Below are 19,022 nucleotides of genomic sequence, written 5' to 3'. Positions count from 1 at the left end.
TGAGACTCCATGGGAGGGCGAGGCACCTGAGGGCTTGTGAGTGGCGCTGAGGATGACATCATTGCTGGGCTCTGCCCGAGAACGGAGGACTTTTAGGGACGTGGGCGTCACACGTGGCATGGCCCACCTGGTGGCCCTCAGTGCCCTGCGTGTCCCCTTTGAATTGCCTACAACAAGAGAGAAAAGAAACTGGCAACACGATTGGATTTTAAATCAAAAGTTATGGTTTTATTTTTAATTTAATATATCAGAAAAAAATATTTCTTTTAATGTCATGAAGTAAGCACTTGAAAATAACAGTTGCAACACTGAAGAGGCTCAGATGGATGGGCTTCTCTCTGAACACAGGCCCAGGGGCCCCAAGAGGCCGCCTCTTCCAGCGGCTTTCAAGCAGCCTCCTGCCTGAACCTGCCCACAGGCGGGCCTGTCCGACGCCCGCGTGCCTGGGCAGCGCCCCCAGCTGCTGCCAGAGCGCTGGTTCCTGTCCCACTGGGAGAAGTAGTCTCAAGTGCCGCCAAGCACTGGGAAAAGACTGTAACAGCGTTTAAAGACCAGCTTGAGTCAGGACCCCCAATCCTGACCCACAGGGGCTGCAGATATGGCTTGGCCCTGACTGACGGGACGGTCTCTTCAATGAACCAGATGCTTCTCTACAATGTAGTTTGGGGTTTGGCTCTGCAGTGAAGTGTATCTGGTTGCGAGACTTCTGCCTGCCCTGAGCCCACGTGCTTTCACTGTCTGTCTCCTTGGTGCTAGAACTCGTTTCACTTTTATTTTTTTTAGTTTAATTTGGGATTAAGGGAAGCCCGGGGATGATTTTTCCCCGTTCTGTGCGTCCTAAGTTTTCAGCATCTAAGGACGAGGAAAGTAACTTGATTCAATGGGCTTGTGAGTGTTCCATGCTCTGCACAGGTGTACCTCACTGGCCTGGAACTGTGGGTTCTGACATTGGCCGGAGGGTGTTTATAATCGGGAGCGTCACAGCTGGCATGCCAGACAATGTGATGCCTTCACCGACACTTGTTTGGCTTAAGTATCGGGTACCACACACAGAGGCTGGGGGCTCACTGGAAAAGCGGGACCTAGCACTTCCTCTTGATTGTCGGCACATGCGTATTGATGCTTAAACAGCTCTCACTTTAGCAAAATCTCTTCTGGACGATAATGGGTCTGAGGCACAAAGAAACAGGTCTTGTACATCAATAAAAAAGGGACAGAACAACTTTAAAAAGTTACAGGAGATGATGACTCACAGCTGGAACACAGGCTCCACTATCATCCCAAACTGATAACAAAATATTTATTCTTGAAAACAAAGAGAATGGGCTACGGGGAATTTCTGGGCTTTCATCGTGACATTCTCAAACACTTGTTCTTTTCAAGGTGGAAACTTTTTCAGGGGGATAGGGTCTAAAAGAGACAGACAAGGACCATGCACATACAACTCGAAGCATTGTACTCTGGGAGGCAAAGTCTGTTCGGTCTTCTCCACTCTCCTAACAACTCTCTCTCCAATCAGCGTGTGGCCACTCCAACAACTGTGTTCAAGAATCATTAGCCAGACTGGAAGAAAGCCAGGCTGTGTGGGAGCTGACTCAGTTGTGTGACACATCGAGTCGCTGCGGAGAGGCGGCTCTACCAGAAGCGATAGTAACCCGAGACAACCTAGTTGTCTCTCCCAGGTAATTCAGCAGTCTGGGAATGAGGCCAGACTCCTGGGATATTCTACTCCAGTGTAATTGACTTCAGGTGATTTGTTACTCTGATGTGGCAGGCTTTATCTCACCATGAAGGCACCACATCTGATTTTTAATTCTGTGGGTCTCTTTCCTAGCAGCGTTCTTCCGTTGAATTCTACAAACACCCACTCAAATGAAGTCCAGAGATACCTTAGCAGAGGTGAAGTGACGGAGATGTAATCAATCACCCGCCTTCGACAATATGTGGCTATGTATTGTCCCTCCCCTAATTTTTGTAATGGAGTGTGATTGAAGGATGGGAGTAAATTACCTGGAATAATAACCTCTCTATATGACTCATCTGGTAATTTGGCCTGGTAAGGGATAGGAATAGTATAGTAGTTGCTTTTCTCACTAGTAAAGCTAGACGGTCCAGATAAAAACTTGCTCTACGAATAGAGCATTTCTCACCAGAAATTTTTTCATTGCAAACTCATAGGCTTGGGTTGATGCTCAGATCTAGTGTATCAAATTGCATGTACTTATATATGAAATGATTTTTTCTTTCAATGCAGGAATGTTTTCACCATACTGTATATTAGAATGCAGTGAAAATCTTCGATAGGAAGAGAGTCGACTGCAGCATAGTGAGGCAGCTGCCTGCCCAAGTTTTTCTGGAATGTTAACTGGCAGCAGGGTAATCTGCGTGGCAGTCAGTTCTCTGGCAGGCTTCAGATTTGCCATGGCTAGTGGTCCAGATTCCTAACTTGATATAGTTAAGCAGTTAAGCTGAGATGTTAAAAACATTGTACTAAACCTGTAATACCAGAATTTTATTTTAATGTGCGCTTTTTTCTCCTCCCATGATAAACATCAGAAAAGCTTTTAGAAATACTTAGCTAACTGAAAAACTATTAGATATTCAACCTGTAAACAAAAATTCTAAATCTTCTCACAAGTGAACACAAGCGTGAACCTGCATCAAATAGAAAGTAGTTGGAAGTCACTGAGTCTATACTCACTTCCTTATTCTAACCTGCGTTAAAGGATCAATGATAAATCAATGGATCAAGTCATTAAATCAACCAGATGAGCTCTAACTGGTCCTTTAATTAAACTCAAGTCAGCTGTTATTTGACCGATGCCTCACTTTCATTATTCTGGTTATTTTCTGTTATAAGGAAAAGAGCTTATTGCACAGTACCATGTATTTTCAAAGCTCAAAACAACATTATTTGCATCGCAAAGATCTATTAGTTGTTACGGCAGGACCTATCTTTTCAGCTCATGTCAGCTTTTGCCCTAGTAGTAATACATTCCTCTATCAATTGTTTCTCACCATGAACCAAGGTCAAGACACCGTAGACTGTTCATTATAATTTAACACAGATGTAACAGCTTCCCTCCCTGCATACACACTGCTCCAACCTCGGTCTATCAGCTGTGACTTGTTTTGCATGGATTCTTTTGTTCATTGTTCACACCATTCACACAGAATGGAATAAAACTTTATTCTTTTAAATTCCACACATAAACGAGATGCTGAGAAAGCCCTTGTCATCTCTGACAGAGAAGCAGAGCAGCTCTGTTTCATGAATGACAGCACAATTAAAGCTAAAATGCTATAAAAATAATTGGGGAAAAATCCCTTTTCCTGTACACTCTCAAAGCAAGAAAGTTAAACAACAGTTTCTTTTCTGCTAGCCAGAAAATGTGTGTCTATTCATTTGGGCTTTGAAGTTCAGTGTACTCCACATCTGTGTGCATTCATGTGTGGCTAAATGTGTATAATCTATGCAGTGTAGTAGCCCCTAATTTTTTTTAACTAGTTTGTCTAATCATTAATCTACTTAACCAATTAGTATACTATTATATCACATTGAACAACTTACATAATTGCTTCTTTGAAATACTAGGAATGTTTACACATTTATTTCGCTTGTAGAGGTCTAAAATATTGCCAATAATATATTAACTAGCTTTTTTCTTTTAAGAATATGGCTCTTAATAAATTGACTTTCTGAGTTCCAGAGCAAAAGTCCCTTTTAAAAAAAAATTCTGAAGCTGACTTAAAGCAGGAAGGATGTCTTCTGATTTGGCCAAAAACATGACGTGTGTTTTGTATCATTTAAAATTTGAAGGATAAGTCTATAGGGGGCCCTTGGTTGTCAACTGTTCCAGCCAAACTTCCCATGAAGTGTTTGTTGAAGTATCTCCACTTGACCAGCAGAGGGCACTTTACACACCTCTACATTGCATAGAGAGCAAATGCAGATGATGCAGAAACACAGTGTTCACTCAATATCAGGAAGAGCCCTGCAGATTTCTTTTTGAAATTCACAAAAATATAGAAAATAGGGGCTGTGCCACCCGGTTTCATGAGTATGGGAAGTTATGAGTGTGGGTGAAGTCAAATAGGGAGAGAAATGCATTGTACGGGTCGTCGGCTCACTTCTCCCGTTCCTTTCCCTTTCCCAGCTGAAGAACGGTTGCACCTTTTTACTCGTAGTACAGAAGCCATTTTCAAATCTTTCGGTTGGCTTTGCTCTTTTCTATCCCATATCTACTCTTCTTTAAAAAAGCCGGGGACACCTGAACCAAGGATAATGCTTCCTACCTCATCTAAGAGTAGGAATTACTGCTAAGCGGCCAGAAATGCTGAGGGAGCCGCTCCTTTCGGCACTGAGCTGTGCTGTTTCCAGCCCCCCAGGAGGAACCTGGGAAAAATCCCGTGCCCGGTTTGGTCTTGGCAGACTCACTAGCCTGAGGCTGTGCTGTTCAGGGAAACACACCAGTTGAAATATACTTGTCTACATCCGTTTTTATGAGAGGTGATTAAGACATATTTTCTCATGGGGGCTACAGCTACTGACCTTGCTTAAAGAGGCTTTAATTTTTGCAAAAGCATGAATGTTCTAGTATACACCCTGTGTCTCTTCCACTTTTATTTATTCTATTGGCTCCAGTTTAGTGTCAAAAAGATGAGAAAGGGTTGTGTGTGCATGTGCTTGCACAGTTTTCCAAGTAAACTTCTTTCATCCTTAGAGGAAAAACAACCCTTTGTAAATACTTTCCATACAGTGTGAACAGCCTTTGTTTGCCTTCTATTTCTCTCTGTCCCTGGTGCACTTTTGCTCTCCTCTGCCCTAAAGTTGACAGGTAAAGAGGGAATGGGGTCTCCTAGCAGCGGTCCTTTGAGATAGAGGTGCACTCAGTGAGTCCTCACCCAAGAAGGATCATAAACTGACTGGGGTACATCAACCTAATTATCCCTAAGCTGCCTTGGGTTTTGTGTTTGCTCATGTGTTTTGTTGTAGCTGCACCATGTGATTCCTTGTGCCATTTTCTTTTTTCTGTTATTTTTCTTGATGACCCTGAGCTATGGCTTCCTCCTCAGTCCCCACACTATTCCGCCTTTGTGATTTTTCTCATCTTGCCGATGTAGGCCTCAAAGAAGAAGTGGCAGAAGAGCACAAGGTAGCTGAGGTACATGAGTGAGGACCAGAAGATGTTCTGAAAGTGAGAGTAACACTGGTCGTGCTGCATCCAGTAGAAGACCAGGTAGTTAATGACACAGCCCATCAGCATCTGAGTGATCTGGGACAAGGTGATGAACATGGCAAACTTCCGGGAGACTCGGAAACCCGCCGCTCGCAAGGCATAGTACGAGTACATCACGGCGTGCACGCCGTAGTTCATCGTCATGAACCAGCCACCCCCGGCAACCATGTCCTTGTAGGAGTACCAGGAGTACAGGAGCACAGTGATGTGGTGGTACCAGTGCAGGAAGATCAGCTTCTGCTTCCTCAGAATGATGAATATTGTATCTCCTGGAAGACAAATGAGGGAAAGAGTGGACATGAGCCCCTGACATAATGATACTGTATATTTTGGCATGAAAAGTAGATACCTTGAACTAGCCCTTGAGAGTGAGATGGACTGGGTGAGAATCCTGGACTGACATTTACTACCTCTGTGACCTTGGCAAGTTATTTATTCTCACCATTTTCCAGTTTCCTGGTGAGAATAATCATAGTAGCTTGGAATTGTCTGAGGATTATATAGGCTTATCAACAGACCCTCTTAGCACATGGTAAGAGCTCAATAAATGCTACTTTCAGAAAGGTGTTTTGCCCAAAATGTTACTAATTTTTGAACTGGAAGGGACATTAGTAACCAGGTTGCCATATGTTTTAGGAGATATCGCATGTCTCAGATCAGGTATCAATCAAGAGAAACAGATTAGATTTAAGTGCCCAGCACAATGTTCGTGGCTTCTCTGGAGCAGTAAACTGTTTTCCTTTGGTGCATGCCAGAGACCCCTTAAAAACACATCATTGTGAGCTTCCTGTAAAATGTGACAGCTTGACATGTGGCAATTAGAAAAACAAAATTCGCCCTAGCTGGTTTGGCTCAGCGGATAAAGCGTTGGCCTATGGACTAAAGGGACCGGGGTTTGATTCTGGGTCAAGGGCACATGCCTGGGTTGCAGGCTCGATCCCCAGTATGGGGCATGCAGGAGGCAGCCAATCAATGATTCTCTCTCATCATTGATGTTTCTATCTCTCTCTTACACACACAAAATTTAAGTAAAAGGCAAATGCAGAAAAAGAGAATAAAGGTCACCTTCTACCATATTTGCTGAAGAGAGCAATAGGAATGTTTTATTAAACCAATGAATCAAGTGATAAAAATTCCAGATTGACATACATTTTTATGGGATTAACTTTGAAATAGCTCTCCAGAGCTAGCAAAAATGTTACAAACATTATCCCCTTGAAGAAAAAGACCACTGTTTCTAAGGTATGAAGTTTATACTACAAAAGCTAGAATTATGCTCAGATAGGTAGATGCTATATACCTGCAATGATTTTTTTGAGAAGTCTAGGAATTCTGAAACCTATACTGTAGAACACGTGTAAAAACATAAAAAGAACAAATACACCCAATTCCATTAACAAGTACCAAAAGAAGGGAGGAGACATTGGAATGTGGAACAGAAAGAGGTTCATGCAGGCAAATGCTTTTCTCTTTCCTATTTCTATGGCTCCCAGATATGGCGAAAACCCACATCCTTCATGACTTTTGGTGAACTGAAACTTGACTTCTTTTTGTATAACAAGGAGAACTAGGTGGTCTCTTCTCTTATTCTGAAATTTAATTAAGCACAAAGGGAAGTCATATCCCTCACACTTCAAGGGTGACCTAAAAGGTTTGGTACAAAAGAATGCTGGACCTTGGGAAGGTGGCCGTGGTTGGAATAATACAAATGGTGCCCCATTCCATTCAGCAGAAGATGTAAGTTTATTTCCCTACTGAATTGTTAAACATTATTACTTCATGTTTGCCTAAAACAGAAAAGTTGCCAGTTCCCGCATTTCTGAACCTATTATAAAATTTTCTTTGAAGTCTTCTTCTCGCCTGTGAGATACCTGATATATTATGCCTATAACTATCAGACAGGCTGACAATGACTGATGGTGGTGGTAACTCTCACTTGTATACTGAAGGGACAAAACTAGTGTTAGGAGACCTGGGCCTACTTTTTAGTTTTAAATTGTGCTATTTTGTGTCTGTCAAAGATCTGCTATTTCTATGCAATTACTACTCTGGGCCTCCCTTTCCTCTGTAGATGATCATGGAGACACAATAATTCCAGCCTACCTTTGTTCTGAGTGGCAAGCATGTAGAAGTCCAAGGCATTGCATGCTAAAAACAAATTTTGTCCCACACAATATTCAAACACATTGTAATAAGATTTATTTTCCATAAAGTAATAAGCATGTCTTATAGATTTTATTTTAACTCTATCATCACTTTTATATTAAAACTTACCAATTTCATTGTGAGGAAGGTAGTAGGAGACAAAAGACAGTGACCGTATATCAGGATGGGTTACCAAGTATGGCAAGTGGAACCTATAGTTCTAGAATTGAAAATTGTTTTGTGTTCTTCCTGTCTGAGTGCAGGGGGGAGGTCTCAGGCTTGATCTGAGACACGCTAGGTGTTTCCATTTAATATGGGGTCATGGAGGTAAAGGACATGCATGTCACGAGACCTTCAAAATAAAATTAATTGGAATTCATTCGAGAATTTGTTTCAGAACAGATAAGTAGGATGATAGATGGAGTAATGACAATGAGTATCTTTCAGTAATGGTCCTGGAGCACATCAGGAGCACTCCAATCCACATCAGGGCTATTGTCCCCAAGAAGGCCACTGACCCAGAGTATGACAGCTTCCCTTGGCGAGGGGTAACTGGGGGGGAGGGGGGAGGGAAGGGGTTCCGGAAAGGCTCCCTGAGCTGGCCCATGCTTCTTTTGATATTGCAGCTAAAATTCAACAGTCACATCACTCTGGCAGACACCATTTTCCCCCTCTGGGAAACCACATACCATCACATTTGATTTGTCACAAGCCATGATACTTACAGGCTTGCCAAGAGCTAGTGTCCTAGAAATGCAAATTAAAGATAGGGTCTCTGTAGGTGATGTTGACCAACTAAATCTTTCTCAGCCAAAGGCCCAGTTGGCATCATGGTAAGGATTTTGGCTAAGTATGAAGTATTTGGGATTTTTGACTCATTTCACTACAGTCTCTTCACTACAGTCTCTCTAACTTCAGGTTCAGCTGTTTTCAGTCAAGAGCCAACCTACAGGCAGGGCATGGTATTTCCATGCCTTGTCCCTTCAGCATTCAGAAGTCCCCAGGGGCGCACGGCCACCAGAGTCGCTCCGTGTGTGGTTTGTCACAGACTGCTGTGCTTCTCTTCAGAGTTAGCTGGAGCTCTGCTGAGTCAGAGTTTCAAAAACAAAGACAAGCCGAAGGGAGCAAGGACCTAGACTCAGAGCAGGTGTTTCCAAGTTTTAGCAAAACCAAATCTCAGCAGGTTTTAGTATAATCCTAACAGCAGGCACTCCAGGATTTTGGCACACAAGGCAGGTGGTGGCTCTCTTCCCCTCACTCGCTCTACGAGACTGTAACCCTGTAATTCACTGAGATGAGCTCATTGATTTCTTCTGAAGCAGAACGCCTGTCTTACTAGTAAGAGTTTAGTGAAGGGGCAACGGTGAGATAGTGTTTAATGGGTAGAGAGTTGTAGATGATGAAGATGAAAAGGTGTCGGAGAAGAAAGGATAGAGGTGATGAACGTACAGCAATGCAATTGTTCTTACTGCTGTAGCCCTGTACACTTAGAAGTGGTGAGTTGTATGCACTTTTTGCCACTGTAAAAAACAAAAGTTTAGTGAAAACTCTAAGCCGGTGGTTCTCAGTGGTTGAGCGTGGGCCTAAGAACCAGGAGGTTTGATTCCTGCTCAGGGCACATGCCAGGACTGCGGGCTCGATCCCCAGTAGGGGGCGTGTAGAAAGCAGCCAATGGATGATTCTCTCTCATCATTGATGTTTCTATCTCGCAAGCTCTCTCCCTTCCTCCCTAAAATCAATAAAAATATATTTTAAAAAAAGATTAGTGAAAACTGTAGGCATGCAAGTTTTGGGGGGAATATAGAGTTTCTGTATTGAACATGGAAGAACTTTTCATTTCCTCACAAGACCTTTTCTTTCTGGTGCGCATAAGGAAGTCCAGAATCTTAGAGTATTGAAAAAACAGAACTTGGGACCTAAAAAATAAGAAAAGTTCATATAATCCAAATGCATAAGTCTTTCTTAATTAAATGGTAGTGAGGCATCCATCTTATATAAAAACTGCTGTTTGAGATTTTAACCCTGATAGTACGGCTTCTGTAAATGCTTGCTTGCTTAAATAATAAGGACAATAAGACTACTCCCATTCCAGAGAGGCCATAAACTATGCTCCAGACAGAGTTGTCAGTGCTGACACCAGGCCAGGCCTTGAGATATGGTCTCATGGCCCCTTCCCAGCATGCAGACCTTCTTTCTCAGAAGGTCCGGAAGTCTCATTCCAAATTTGGGAGACAAAGGACTGGTAAAAGTATATATAAATAAAGAAGTTTCCTCCATGTTGGAGGGCCCAGAATTTGAAAGACACATATTTCTCTGGGCCTGCACAGGATTTAATAATAAAATGTAACTCCCTTTCTCTAAGCGTGGCTTGGTTTTTCTCCGGTCTTCTGCAACAGTAGTGGCAAGTTTTTCCAAAAGCAAAAAACTGGGAAGAAATTTAACTTTCAAAACAAATATGTTCACTAACCAAGGGCTGGGCTGGTTACCTCCGGGACCCTGCATTGGCCTGATTTGGGCATCTACTTGGCTTCAGCACTTTACCAGGGGACGGCCATTATCAAATGAGCTCCAGGATATTTGAAAGAAAATAAATCATATTTTATAAAGGTACTCAGATTATAAAAACCTGTGTGATGGATCTGAAAATACAGGAAGAATCTGTGTCACTAACTAACCTCATTAAAAAACGGTGTCAAGATTAGGATTTTATTTTCTTCAGCCCATTGTCAACACTTTAATCCCATATTTTAATGGTGAGAAGATGGACTGTTTGATAGCCAACCTACAAACTACCGTGGTAAGCGAGCATGCAACAGGAAAGGGCTCATCAAGCCAATGGCACAAGAGATGAGTCCCGCTCTTTCTAGGTTCAAAGGGGAAGACCCCGTGTTCAGTGGGAATGTCTGCACTGGGGAGCAGGGTATGGCCATCTTGGGCCTAGTTGAACTTAAGGCAGGTGGTTAATTAGCATCATCGGCATCAACACTCTAAGACAGAGGATGGGAGCCTGGATACCTCTGAGGCTGCACCAACAGTCCAGGATCTGAACTCTGTCCGCCATCCTCAAACTTTGATTTCACTTTAGAACAGAAGCCAGAGAGCACGAGGGCTGAGAGCATAGGTCTAGTCATGTCTTTGAGGGAAAGGGACCGCTATGGAGAGCGTGGAGTGGCTCTTCACTGAGTTATTCAACAGGTAGAAAGGACTGTTTATTTGCCAGTCCTTCAAATCCAGTAGGAGAGAACTCAGAACACAGGCAAGCTGCCCTTGCAGGGTAAAGACAATTCTAGGAACAGACTGAGGTTGGCTCCTTTGCACATTGAGGCTTAAGAGCCAGATGCATTGAGGCACCATTGCTGATTTTTTAAAAAAAATTTTGTTGAGGGTAGCAAGGTGTTAAATGTAAATGTATTCAAAAATAGCATGGGCCCTAGCCGGTTTGGCTCAGTGGATGGAGAGTCGGTCTGCGGACTTAAGGGTCCCAGGTTCGACTCCGGTCAAGAGCATGTACCTTGGTTGCGGGCAGATTCCCAACATGGGGTGTGCAGGAGGCAGCTGATCGATGTTTCTCTCTCATCGATTTTTCTAACTCTCTATCCCTCTCCCTTCCTCTCTGTAAAAAAAAAATCAATAAAATATATATATAAAAAAAATAGCATGGGGAGAGGTGGTGTTACACATTTCATGCATTTACTGTATTCATATATCTGCATTCAGTTCTTTATCAAAAAAGACAAAGGAATTCATAAGGATATTTGTTATAGAGCATAAATTAAGTCAGTGGGATGTAATATTAATAATGTATGAATTATTTTAAAGAAAAACTCCACAAAACCCTACGGGTAAAGAAGACATGCTCACATTCTCAAACCAAGTCCACTTTGAGTCCACGTGATGGAACTCAGACAGTCTATGACTCTAAGTAAAACAAAGAATCCTTTAATATAGCTGCAGACTTCCGGGCACTGTCTGTAGCTTCAGGTTTGAAAACACTTCTGTTACCTAAGATTTTGCACCAATTCAAATATAAAAAATAGCCTCCTGGGGCCTAGTTCATAAAATTCATATTATAGAGTTCTTTTTAGATAAAGTAGCCATTCCCTCCTAGCCCCTATTAAATTCCTAACCTCTGGGAGGTGCTTAATGTAAATTTATTAAAGGGATGAATGTACACTAATGCACTTCACTCTAAGGCTACATAGGCTCTGTGTGGGGGGCACACACACAATGATCTAGTGATCGTGGACTGTGTAGAGAACCCCTCTATACATACATAAACATTTTTAATTTAATACATACAAGTCTTAATTCCCGAAATAAAATATTAGGAAACCCAAAGGACGGCTGGGTGTTCCTTACGATGTGTACCGGTTTGTGAGACAGTGGCCAGCACTGCTCGTGGATGAACTCAGAGCTCGTCACCAGTGGGTCCCTTCCTTGGGCAATCATGATACTATCCTGGGGAACTGTACCCATGTCAAACCACTGCCTCTTACTTTCTCACTGCTTCTGCTAACCTGTGACACACTTATACTGAAGCCCATGAATGAATTGAAGGGAAAACCTTAGAAATCTACAAATATAACCAGTTATGTTTTCTCAATTAGTTTCTAAAAGGTGAACTATATTCCTCTTCTCTAAGGCCTGTCTCTTTGGTGATTAAAATCAAACAACACCAGAAACCAACGCTTAGCATGTGTTAATGAGGACATGAGGCTACCCCAAATGAAAAGCTTAATTTCCTAGTCTGAATCCTAACTCCAGAAATAGAAGTATGCTTTGGCACGGGACTTGGAAATAATCGCATTGCTAAGTTGTCCTTATGTTTTATATTAGCTAAGCTGCTGATGGGCCAGAGGGAAGGGGCTGTGTATATTTTATACCCGCCCCCCCGGACATGTATATACAGTAGTACTTGGAAATCTACATGTTTTATGTCAAGTATTTTGCTCTTCATACACACAATGTACAATTATTTAAAAGGAGGGAGGGGAGAGAGAAAAAGGTAGTGAAAGTGAGTCATTAATTGCAACTTTCCTGTAGCCAACCAAACAGAACCTTTAAACTGTTTGTCTTTAAATAAATGTTGTGGGTAGGTCGCATAAAGGGATCGAGGAGGAGAAAATGGAAGGAGAGAAGACACTCACCCAGTTCAGGTGCTTTGCTTAGCACAAATGCATAAGCCCAGAATTTGCTGACAGGTCCATTGTAAAAACTCTGGTCGCAAACTGACTGCTTCAGGCCTTTGGTCATCAAAATGTACACCATATAAGCACCAGTTCGAAGAGCACCGAATATACTTCATAAGTGAAAAGAGAAAAGAAATAACATTTAGGAAAATAATTTCACTTCTGACATTAACCATACTTGGAAGGCTGTTTGCCGTTGGTCAAACAGGCATACATGTACCATAACAACTTGCATTTACCCAGAAGCGTCTTCCAATGTTCTGTGAGCAAGAGTAATAAAAACTCAGGGCTTTATTCTGAAGAGCTTACATAAACCACTTAGTTTTCGTAAATATTCCAAAAAGAGGTCACGGAAAAGGGGAATGGATCCAGGGCAGGAGCTCATGAAGAATGCTGGTGACATCCATAGTTTAGCTTAAGAATCTTGGGGATGAGATAGGGTTGGCTGAGAACTCTTAGAATTGTCCTAGTTCTGTCCTATGGCCCCTGGCTCTATTCCTGGAATCTCTCTTTTTATTTCTTTCAGCCAACGCAGCCTGTGCATTTGGACAGCCCAGGCCTCCTTGGCCTCCTGCAGCAGCTTCTAAACCACTGTCCTTGGTTCTGTCTTCCCACTGTCCCATCTATCTTTCTCATAGAAACCAGAAGAAGCCTCCTTCAAGTCTTAGCTCTACTGCCAATTCCTCCAGGAAGCCCTCCAGGCTCCCTCCTCTGAGTGCCCCATAACCATGTACTAACACTGCTCAGACGCTGTTCTTCAATGCCCAGTCATGTGTTTGCCTCCACACAGACATGAGTGCTCAAAGACTATTGAAAAAGTGAAAGTTCGTCGGGAAATAAATGGACATATGAAATTTTTATCAAGGAACTGCTAAAGAACAAGGGAGCTGAGAAGTGCTGAGCTCAGTGATGTAACCTCAAGTGTGAAAGAACTTGGCAACTGGAACCAGTGGCCTCCATTATGACTGAACCCTGTAAGCATAGGTCTCGGTATGCAAACCACACACATGACTAAAGGGAAAGCTGGCTGACCATCTGGGGAGATGTGCTTGCCCACCCTTTTTCTGGCAGTATCCCTGTCTAGGTTCTACAAGTCAGTTAGGAGAAAAACTAGTGAAATGAGTAGCAGCATCACCGAACTGGAAAATAGCTTTTGTTTCTCTTCCTAATTATGACTGGGGAGCTGAATTTCATTGGTCAAGTCAGGTAGGTAATGGAGATGTTTCTGTTTTATCTGAATTCATTATATGTTTCATCTTTACCTTACCAGATAAAGCTAATTTTTAATAGGAAGTCACCTGATTAAGGTCATTACCATATTGGACACTTGGAAGGTAATATGAACATATGAACGTGGCATCTCCACAGAGCAAACGTAACTGACACGGTTGGTCAATTCCCTATTCAAGAGCCAAGTCCTCTCCTCCTCCTCCATATTAAAGGAATCCTGATTTAGTTCAGGTTCTCCCAAGGAAGTTGACCTCATCCTCAATTTGGGAGTAAATTTCAGTTGCCTAGGCAAGTTGTAGTAATCCAGTTTCCCTTAGCAATAACTTTTAAGGTATGCACGGGCCTAATTCAAGACAGTGCGATGTGAGGAGAGAGCTGCTTAGGGCTTTTGGGAAAGCTTTCCTCGCTCTTTACCACGTGTTACCTGGAAGGGCAGCAGCTATCTTGCAACCATGAGGGAGCTCCCTTGAGAACGAAGCTAACTCAGAGAGGATTGGCAAAGTAGTCCTTCAAGATGTGACTCTTCTGCTCAATGAATCATTCAGTGACCTTATCTCAAGACTTCTTGTTTTTGAGACAAAGCTTCCTTATTGTGTAAGCCATTTGGAGTTCTGCTTTCTACTACTTGCAGCCCAAAGCATCCCGGCCGACACAATGCACAGGATTTGATGTTCGGTAGACTTTTGAACACTAGTTAACATTTTGTGGCTACAAAATGCACCTAGTCATAGATACTGCTGGTGAAGTACTTACTACATCAATTGTCTGCTTTTCATAGACCTGTGGGAGATATGTCAATGACTTTTGTACACACCAAAAGCACAGAAACACACAAATGACACACTTTGAACATGTATCCATCTCTGCTCATTAGCGCCAGATATATGATATTTGGGAATCATCAGCACATTTTACAGAGCATGTCTCTCCCCCTCGGCTGCAGCCCAACATCCCCAGTAAGCAAAGCCCTTCTTCTGCTATGTCATTCTGCTATGTCATTCTGCTTCACCCATGATCAGAGTAGATTCAGGGAAAGTACCTTTGGAATAGTTACTATCTTTCCATCTTCCCGGCTCACCAAAATCACTGTAGTTTAACTACACCCAATTTCTTAAGTATCAGCATAGTTTAACTTATTCTTTCAGTGTTAAAGTTTTTTTTGGCACTGTCCTAGATGCTGGGGTGACAAGAATAAACAAGCCAATTCGGCTGCTGAAGGTAGTGGTGGCCCTGGGAGACATCAGAGGAAGTGGCATTTGAGTTACAGACAAATAATTCTTCAAGCGTGAGGGTTAGGGGGTGAGAAGGTCATTTCAGAGGATTTTAGACTTGAAAGTTTAGACACATGGTGACCCGCAGTGTTGCTGACAACAAGAACATAGCACATATCATTGTCCCGGATCTGGTCATAAGCCTCACTCCCTCGACTCTGAACAATAAGGCTGACTCAGAACAGAGGACAGTACATTTCTCAGGGACGCTGTCGGTGCCAGCCATCGGGCTTATGTGTCCGTGGGCAAAGCCGCTTTGTTGGGGTGTGACAATGCTACCACAGGGAGCCACTGGGGAGCTTTGTGGCCAATGAGATGATTGTTAGTTGTGGGAAGCCAGTAGCTCTGCCCTTGGCACATCTCAGCCACTAAACACTGTGGAATCATGTGGCTTTTTATTAAAACTGTGCTCAGGGCTTAGACTGTGACACTTGACCAAAATATACTTTAAGGGAGGTGATGTTTTTCCTCCCTAAGTTGCATCATCTTGTGGGATTCTGTGATGCAGGAGTCAAATACGCGGCATATGTTCTGCTACCCGCAGACCTTAGATACTCATGGCTAATGAGGCTTGACACTCCTGGCCACGCCTAGACATAGCATCAAAGATTTCAACCACTCTGGGCCACTACCAATAGATTAGAGTTGCAAATTCCAGTCACAGTGCTCTCACTTACTACTCTCATGACTGGGCACATTACTTCACCTCTCTTAGTCTTCCTTCATCTGAAAAGATAATCATATCAACCTGCAAATTACTTCTATAAATTTTACAACAATATAGGTAGGGGAAAAAAGACAATATAGGTAGGTATTTAATTAGCATAGACTCTCTGATATGTAAGTGCTGAATATTAGTTTGCACCAATTATTATGTAATTACTATTTATTGTTATTATTACTATTTTACTTGATTTATCTTTCATTGTTAAAAAATCACATACCTCACTCACCTCCATGCATCAGGAAGGAGAGGTGAAAGCTAACTAAAAGCCTAGGAAACCGATACACAGAGAATTTGATTTGAACTGATGATTATCCATGTTATTAAGTATTTTATTGTTAGATATTTTATTTCATGAGCCAACTTTTCACAAAATAAGTGTCAGCTACCAAGTTCACACTATGATATGAAATGAGCATTTTTCCATAGAATGTCTTAAAGGAGAGTCTGTGGGTATAGAAAAGTATCAGGTGACATTCATCTTTTGATCAGATGATAAAGATTATTCCAAATCTAGGGCCTTAAAGAGGCCGAGAGATGGGCCATTGTGTTTGACGGGGGCAGATGACTACCACATCACATGCCTTCCCCAGTTGTAGGGTCACACCGGCGGCCTTTATTTGGTTTTAGTTTTTTTTGTGTGTGTGTGTGTGTGTTTTTGGGGGGGAGGGCAGGAATTTATCTTTTTTCTTGTCAGAGCCCAGATGATAACAGCTAGTGGAATAGGAGAGGGCCCAGTAGAGAAAGAAGTGGATGTGTCTGCTCCCCCGTCCGCTACATTAGGCAAATGCAGTAAGGAGATCTGGAGTAAACCACAGGCCTGGTTAGCTGAGCTGCTGCTTCTCAAACGAATGTTCTGGATCCCCAGTTCAGAGGAAGCCTGTTTATTCATCAATAGCTATTTGCCATGGCATGTATGTCCCCAAGGAGGCACTATGCATGCTCATGGGACTGTTAGCTGAGATCCTCAGAGGTGGGGGAGGGACCCTTCTCATTTGTACTATGTACATTTCTGCATTGACTATTTTAAAGCAAGCATATATTAATTACATTGGCAATTTAAAGTTGACGTATTTTTAATAGGCGACTAGGTAAGATGGCTACAACTGAGTCAACAATCACAACGACACCTACAAAGCTTCACCACACTGCACTGGGCCTGGTGAAAAGACACAGTCATTTACTGAATCAACACCTATGTCCTCCACGTCCACCAGTGTCAGAGACTATAGTGCTTCCTGGGGCAGGGAGAGGATCTCTACAGCGGATCGCAGAGACAGTCAACATGCACATAAACATGTGGGTGTTTGACATAAATGAAGTTCAAACTCTGACACAAACCATTTGTGGTGCTGACACATACTGGGACTCTGTGGTTGGGAGTCACCTCTGGATACCTCGTGTGCTACATAAGTCGATGTTGGGATGTCCAGAGTAAAAGTTTGGAAAACAAGTTCTCATTTTCAGGTTGTATTTGTTTTTTTCTTTTACAGGGTTTTGGTTATTTTCCCCCTCTGTAACTGCTGGGCGTCTATGTGAAGAAGTGTGGCTAACTTCACATGGCTAACTTTCTTTCAAACCCAGGCACTCACCATGAGGTCTGACCATTTATCAGCTTGAGAAAAGAAGTGACTCTCTATTCTAGATTTCCAATTTTAATGCCAATAGGAAGTCAAAGCAGAATATCTCAGTAATGACTATAAGAATTCCAGAATTCTGCCGTGGGAAGAGTCTTTGGTATAATATTTTCAATTACTTCAATATGAACATCAATAGGTAGTAACATTACATTTTTATTGTTTCCTTACTGGCCTTCAATTAAAATGCAAGGTATTTTGAAATTAAAATAAGCCTTCTGAAGTATTTTTTATTTTAAGTATCAAACACACCCCGAGCCTACCACTCTGCTCACTCAGTAACCAAAGGGGCAATTAATTATTTCCAGGACTGGACAATGAAAATGTTTTATTATACTAATCCTATATAATAAAAGCTTAATATGTAAATCAACCTAAGAGTGGAATGATCAGCTGGTGGGGCCGGCATGCAGGCGGTGCCAGGCCAGCCAAGGAGGGTGCCAGCGGGCAGAAGGAGGGGATGGCAATCGGGGTGGGGGGGGGGGGAAGGAAGGGGCAGCAACCCACAGTGGAGGAGGGGCGATGGGGGGGCAGGGCCAGAGCTGTTCCCTGGTGGTCAGTGCACTCTCACAGGGATGTCCAGAGGGAGTGGGCCTAAGCTGTCAGTCAGACATCCCCTGAGGGCACAGGCCAGGCTGAGGGACTCCCCTGCTTCGTGCACTGGGCTTCTAGTCTATATAATAAAAGCCTAAGCAACTGTTAAAGCAGAATGACCACACTAACCAGTCGCTATGATGTGCACTGACCACCAGGGGGCAGATGCTCAATGCAGTAGCTGCCCCCTGGTGGTCTGTGCACTCCCACAGGGGGAGCGCCACTCAGCCAGAAGCTGGGCTCAGGCTGGCAAGCATAGTGGCGGTGGCGGGAGACTCTCCCACCTCTGTGGCAGCGCTAAGGAGCAATACGCAGTAAGGAGTGAGGGCTCCTGGACTGTGAGAGGGTGCAGGCCAGGCTGAGGGACCCACCTGCCCCCCAGTGCATGAATTTCATGCACCGGGCCTCTAGTATCCTATAATCAGAAAAAGAATAAAAAAGGTGTGAGATTTTTTTCAGTTGTCAAAACATGGCAACAGCTGATCCAATAGCAGCATCTCTTTATAAACATAGGGAGAGGTCACTGATTTTCCTGATAGCAAAACACACTGCCATTTGTCTTAGACTGACATTTTCCAGAGTAGGAAGAACAGTAATGATCCCAGAACAGGTTAAACAAATTCACAACAACCAAAAAGCTCACTGGGATGCCTCTAGACTCGGGCAGTGAGGCAGGATTACAGTGTTTGCGATACTGAGCAATGGCATCTCCACATCAGGATCACGTGAACAGAGTGTGACCCGCCTTCTGAAACCTTTCCATGCCTGATGACAGGTATCCTCAACAGACAATGTCTGCTTTAGTCTGGTCTAGTATTTAGCCTTTGCTAAAAACACATTTTTAAATAATAGTGTGGATTGTTTTGGGTCCTTATATCAGCAGTTAAATGGGGCTGTACCTTGTAGTCTCTTGATAATTTACTCCCCCTGTGCCTCCACTAACAATTCAGAGAGCACAATTTCACTCTTTACTGAATGATCATTTCTAGGTC

At 42.9% G+C, this 19,022-nt stretch overlaps 1 protein-coding gene across 7 annotated transcripts in view; it reads right to left on the bottom strand.

The window, feature by feature from the left end:
• Nucleotides 1–206: 206 nt before the first annotated feature.
• The window catches only part of ELOVL6 (ELOVL fatty acid elongase 6), a 145,739-nt gene continuing 126,923 nt past the window's right edge, over nt 207–19,022 (bottom strand). For all 7 annotated transcript variants that reach the window (XM_036343167.1, XM_036343176.1, XM_036343185.1 and 4 more), the window contains exons 4-5: nt 12,533–12,684; nt 207–5,509 (exon numbers count right to left, since the gene is read on the bottom strand). In XM_036343167.1, coding sequence (XP_036199060.1) covers nt 5,085–5,509; nt 12,533–12,684 — 577 coding nt within the window. In that variant the 3' untranslated portion in view covers nt 207–5,084. The remainder of the gene's footprint in view (nt 5,510–12,532; nt 12,685–19,022) is intronic.

The sequence above is a fragment of the Myotis myotis genome, unplaced genomic scaffold (assembly GCF_014108235.1).
Source record: "Myotis myotis isolate mMyoMyo1 unplaced genomic scaffold, mMyoMyo1.p scaffold_m19_p_1, whole genome shotgun sequence".
Classification (NCBI taxonomy): domain Eukaryota; kingdom Metazoa; phylum Chordata; class Mammalia; order Chiroptera; family Vespertilionidae; genus Myotis; species Myotis myotis.
Note: the sequence above shows the minus strand (reverse complement) of the source record. Positions and strands in the feature narration are given on the sequence as shown.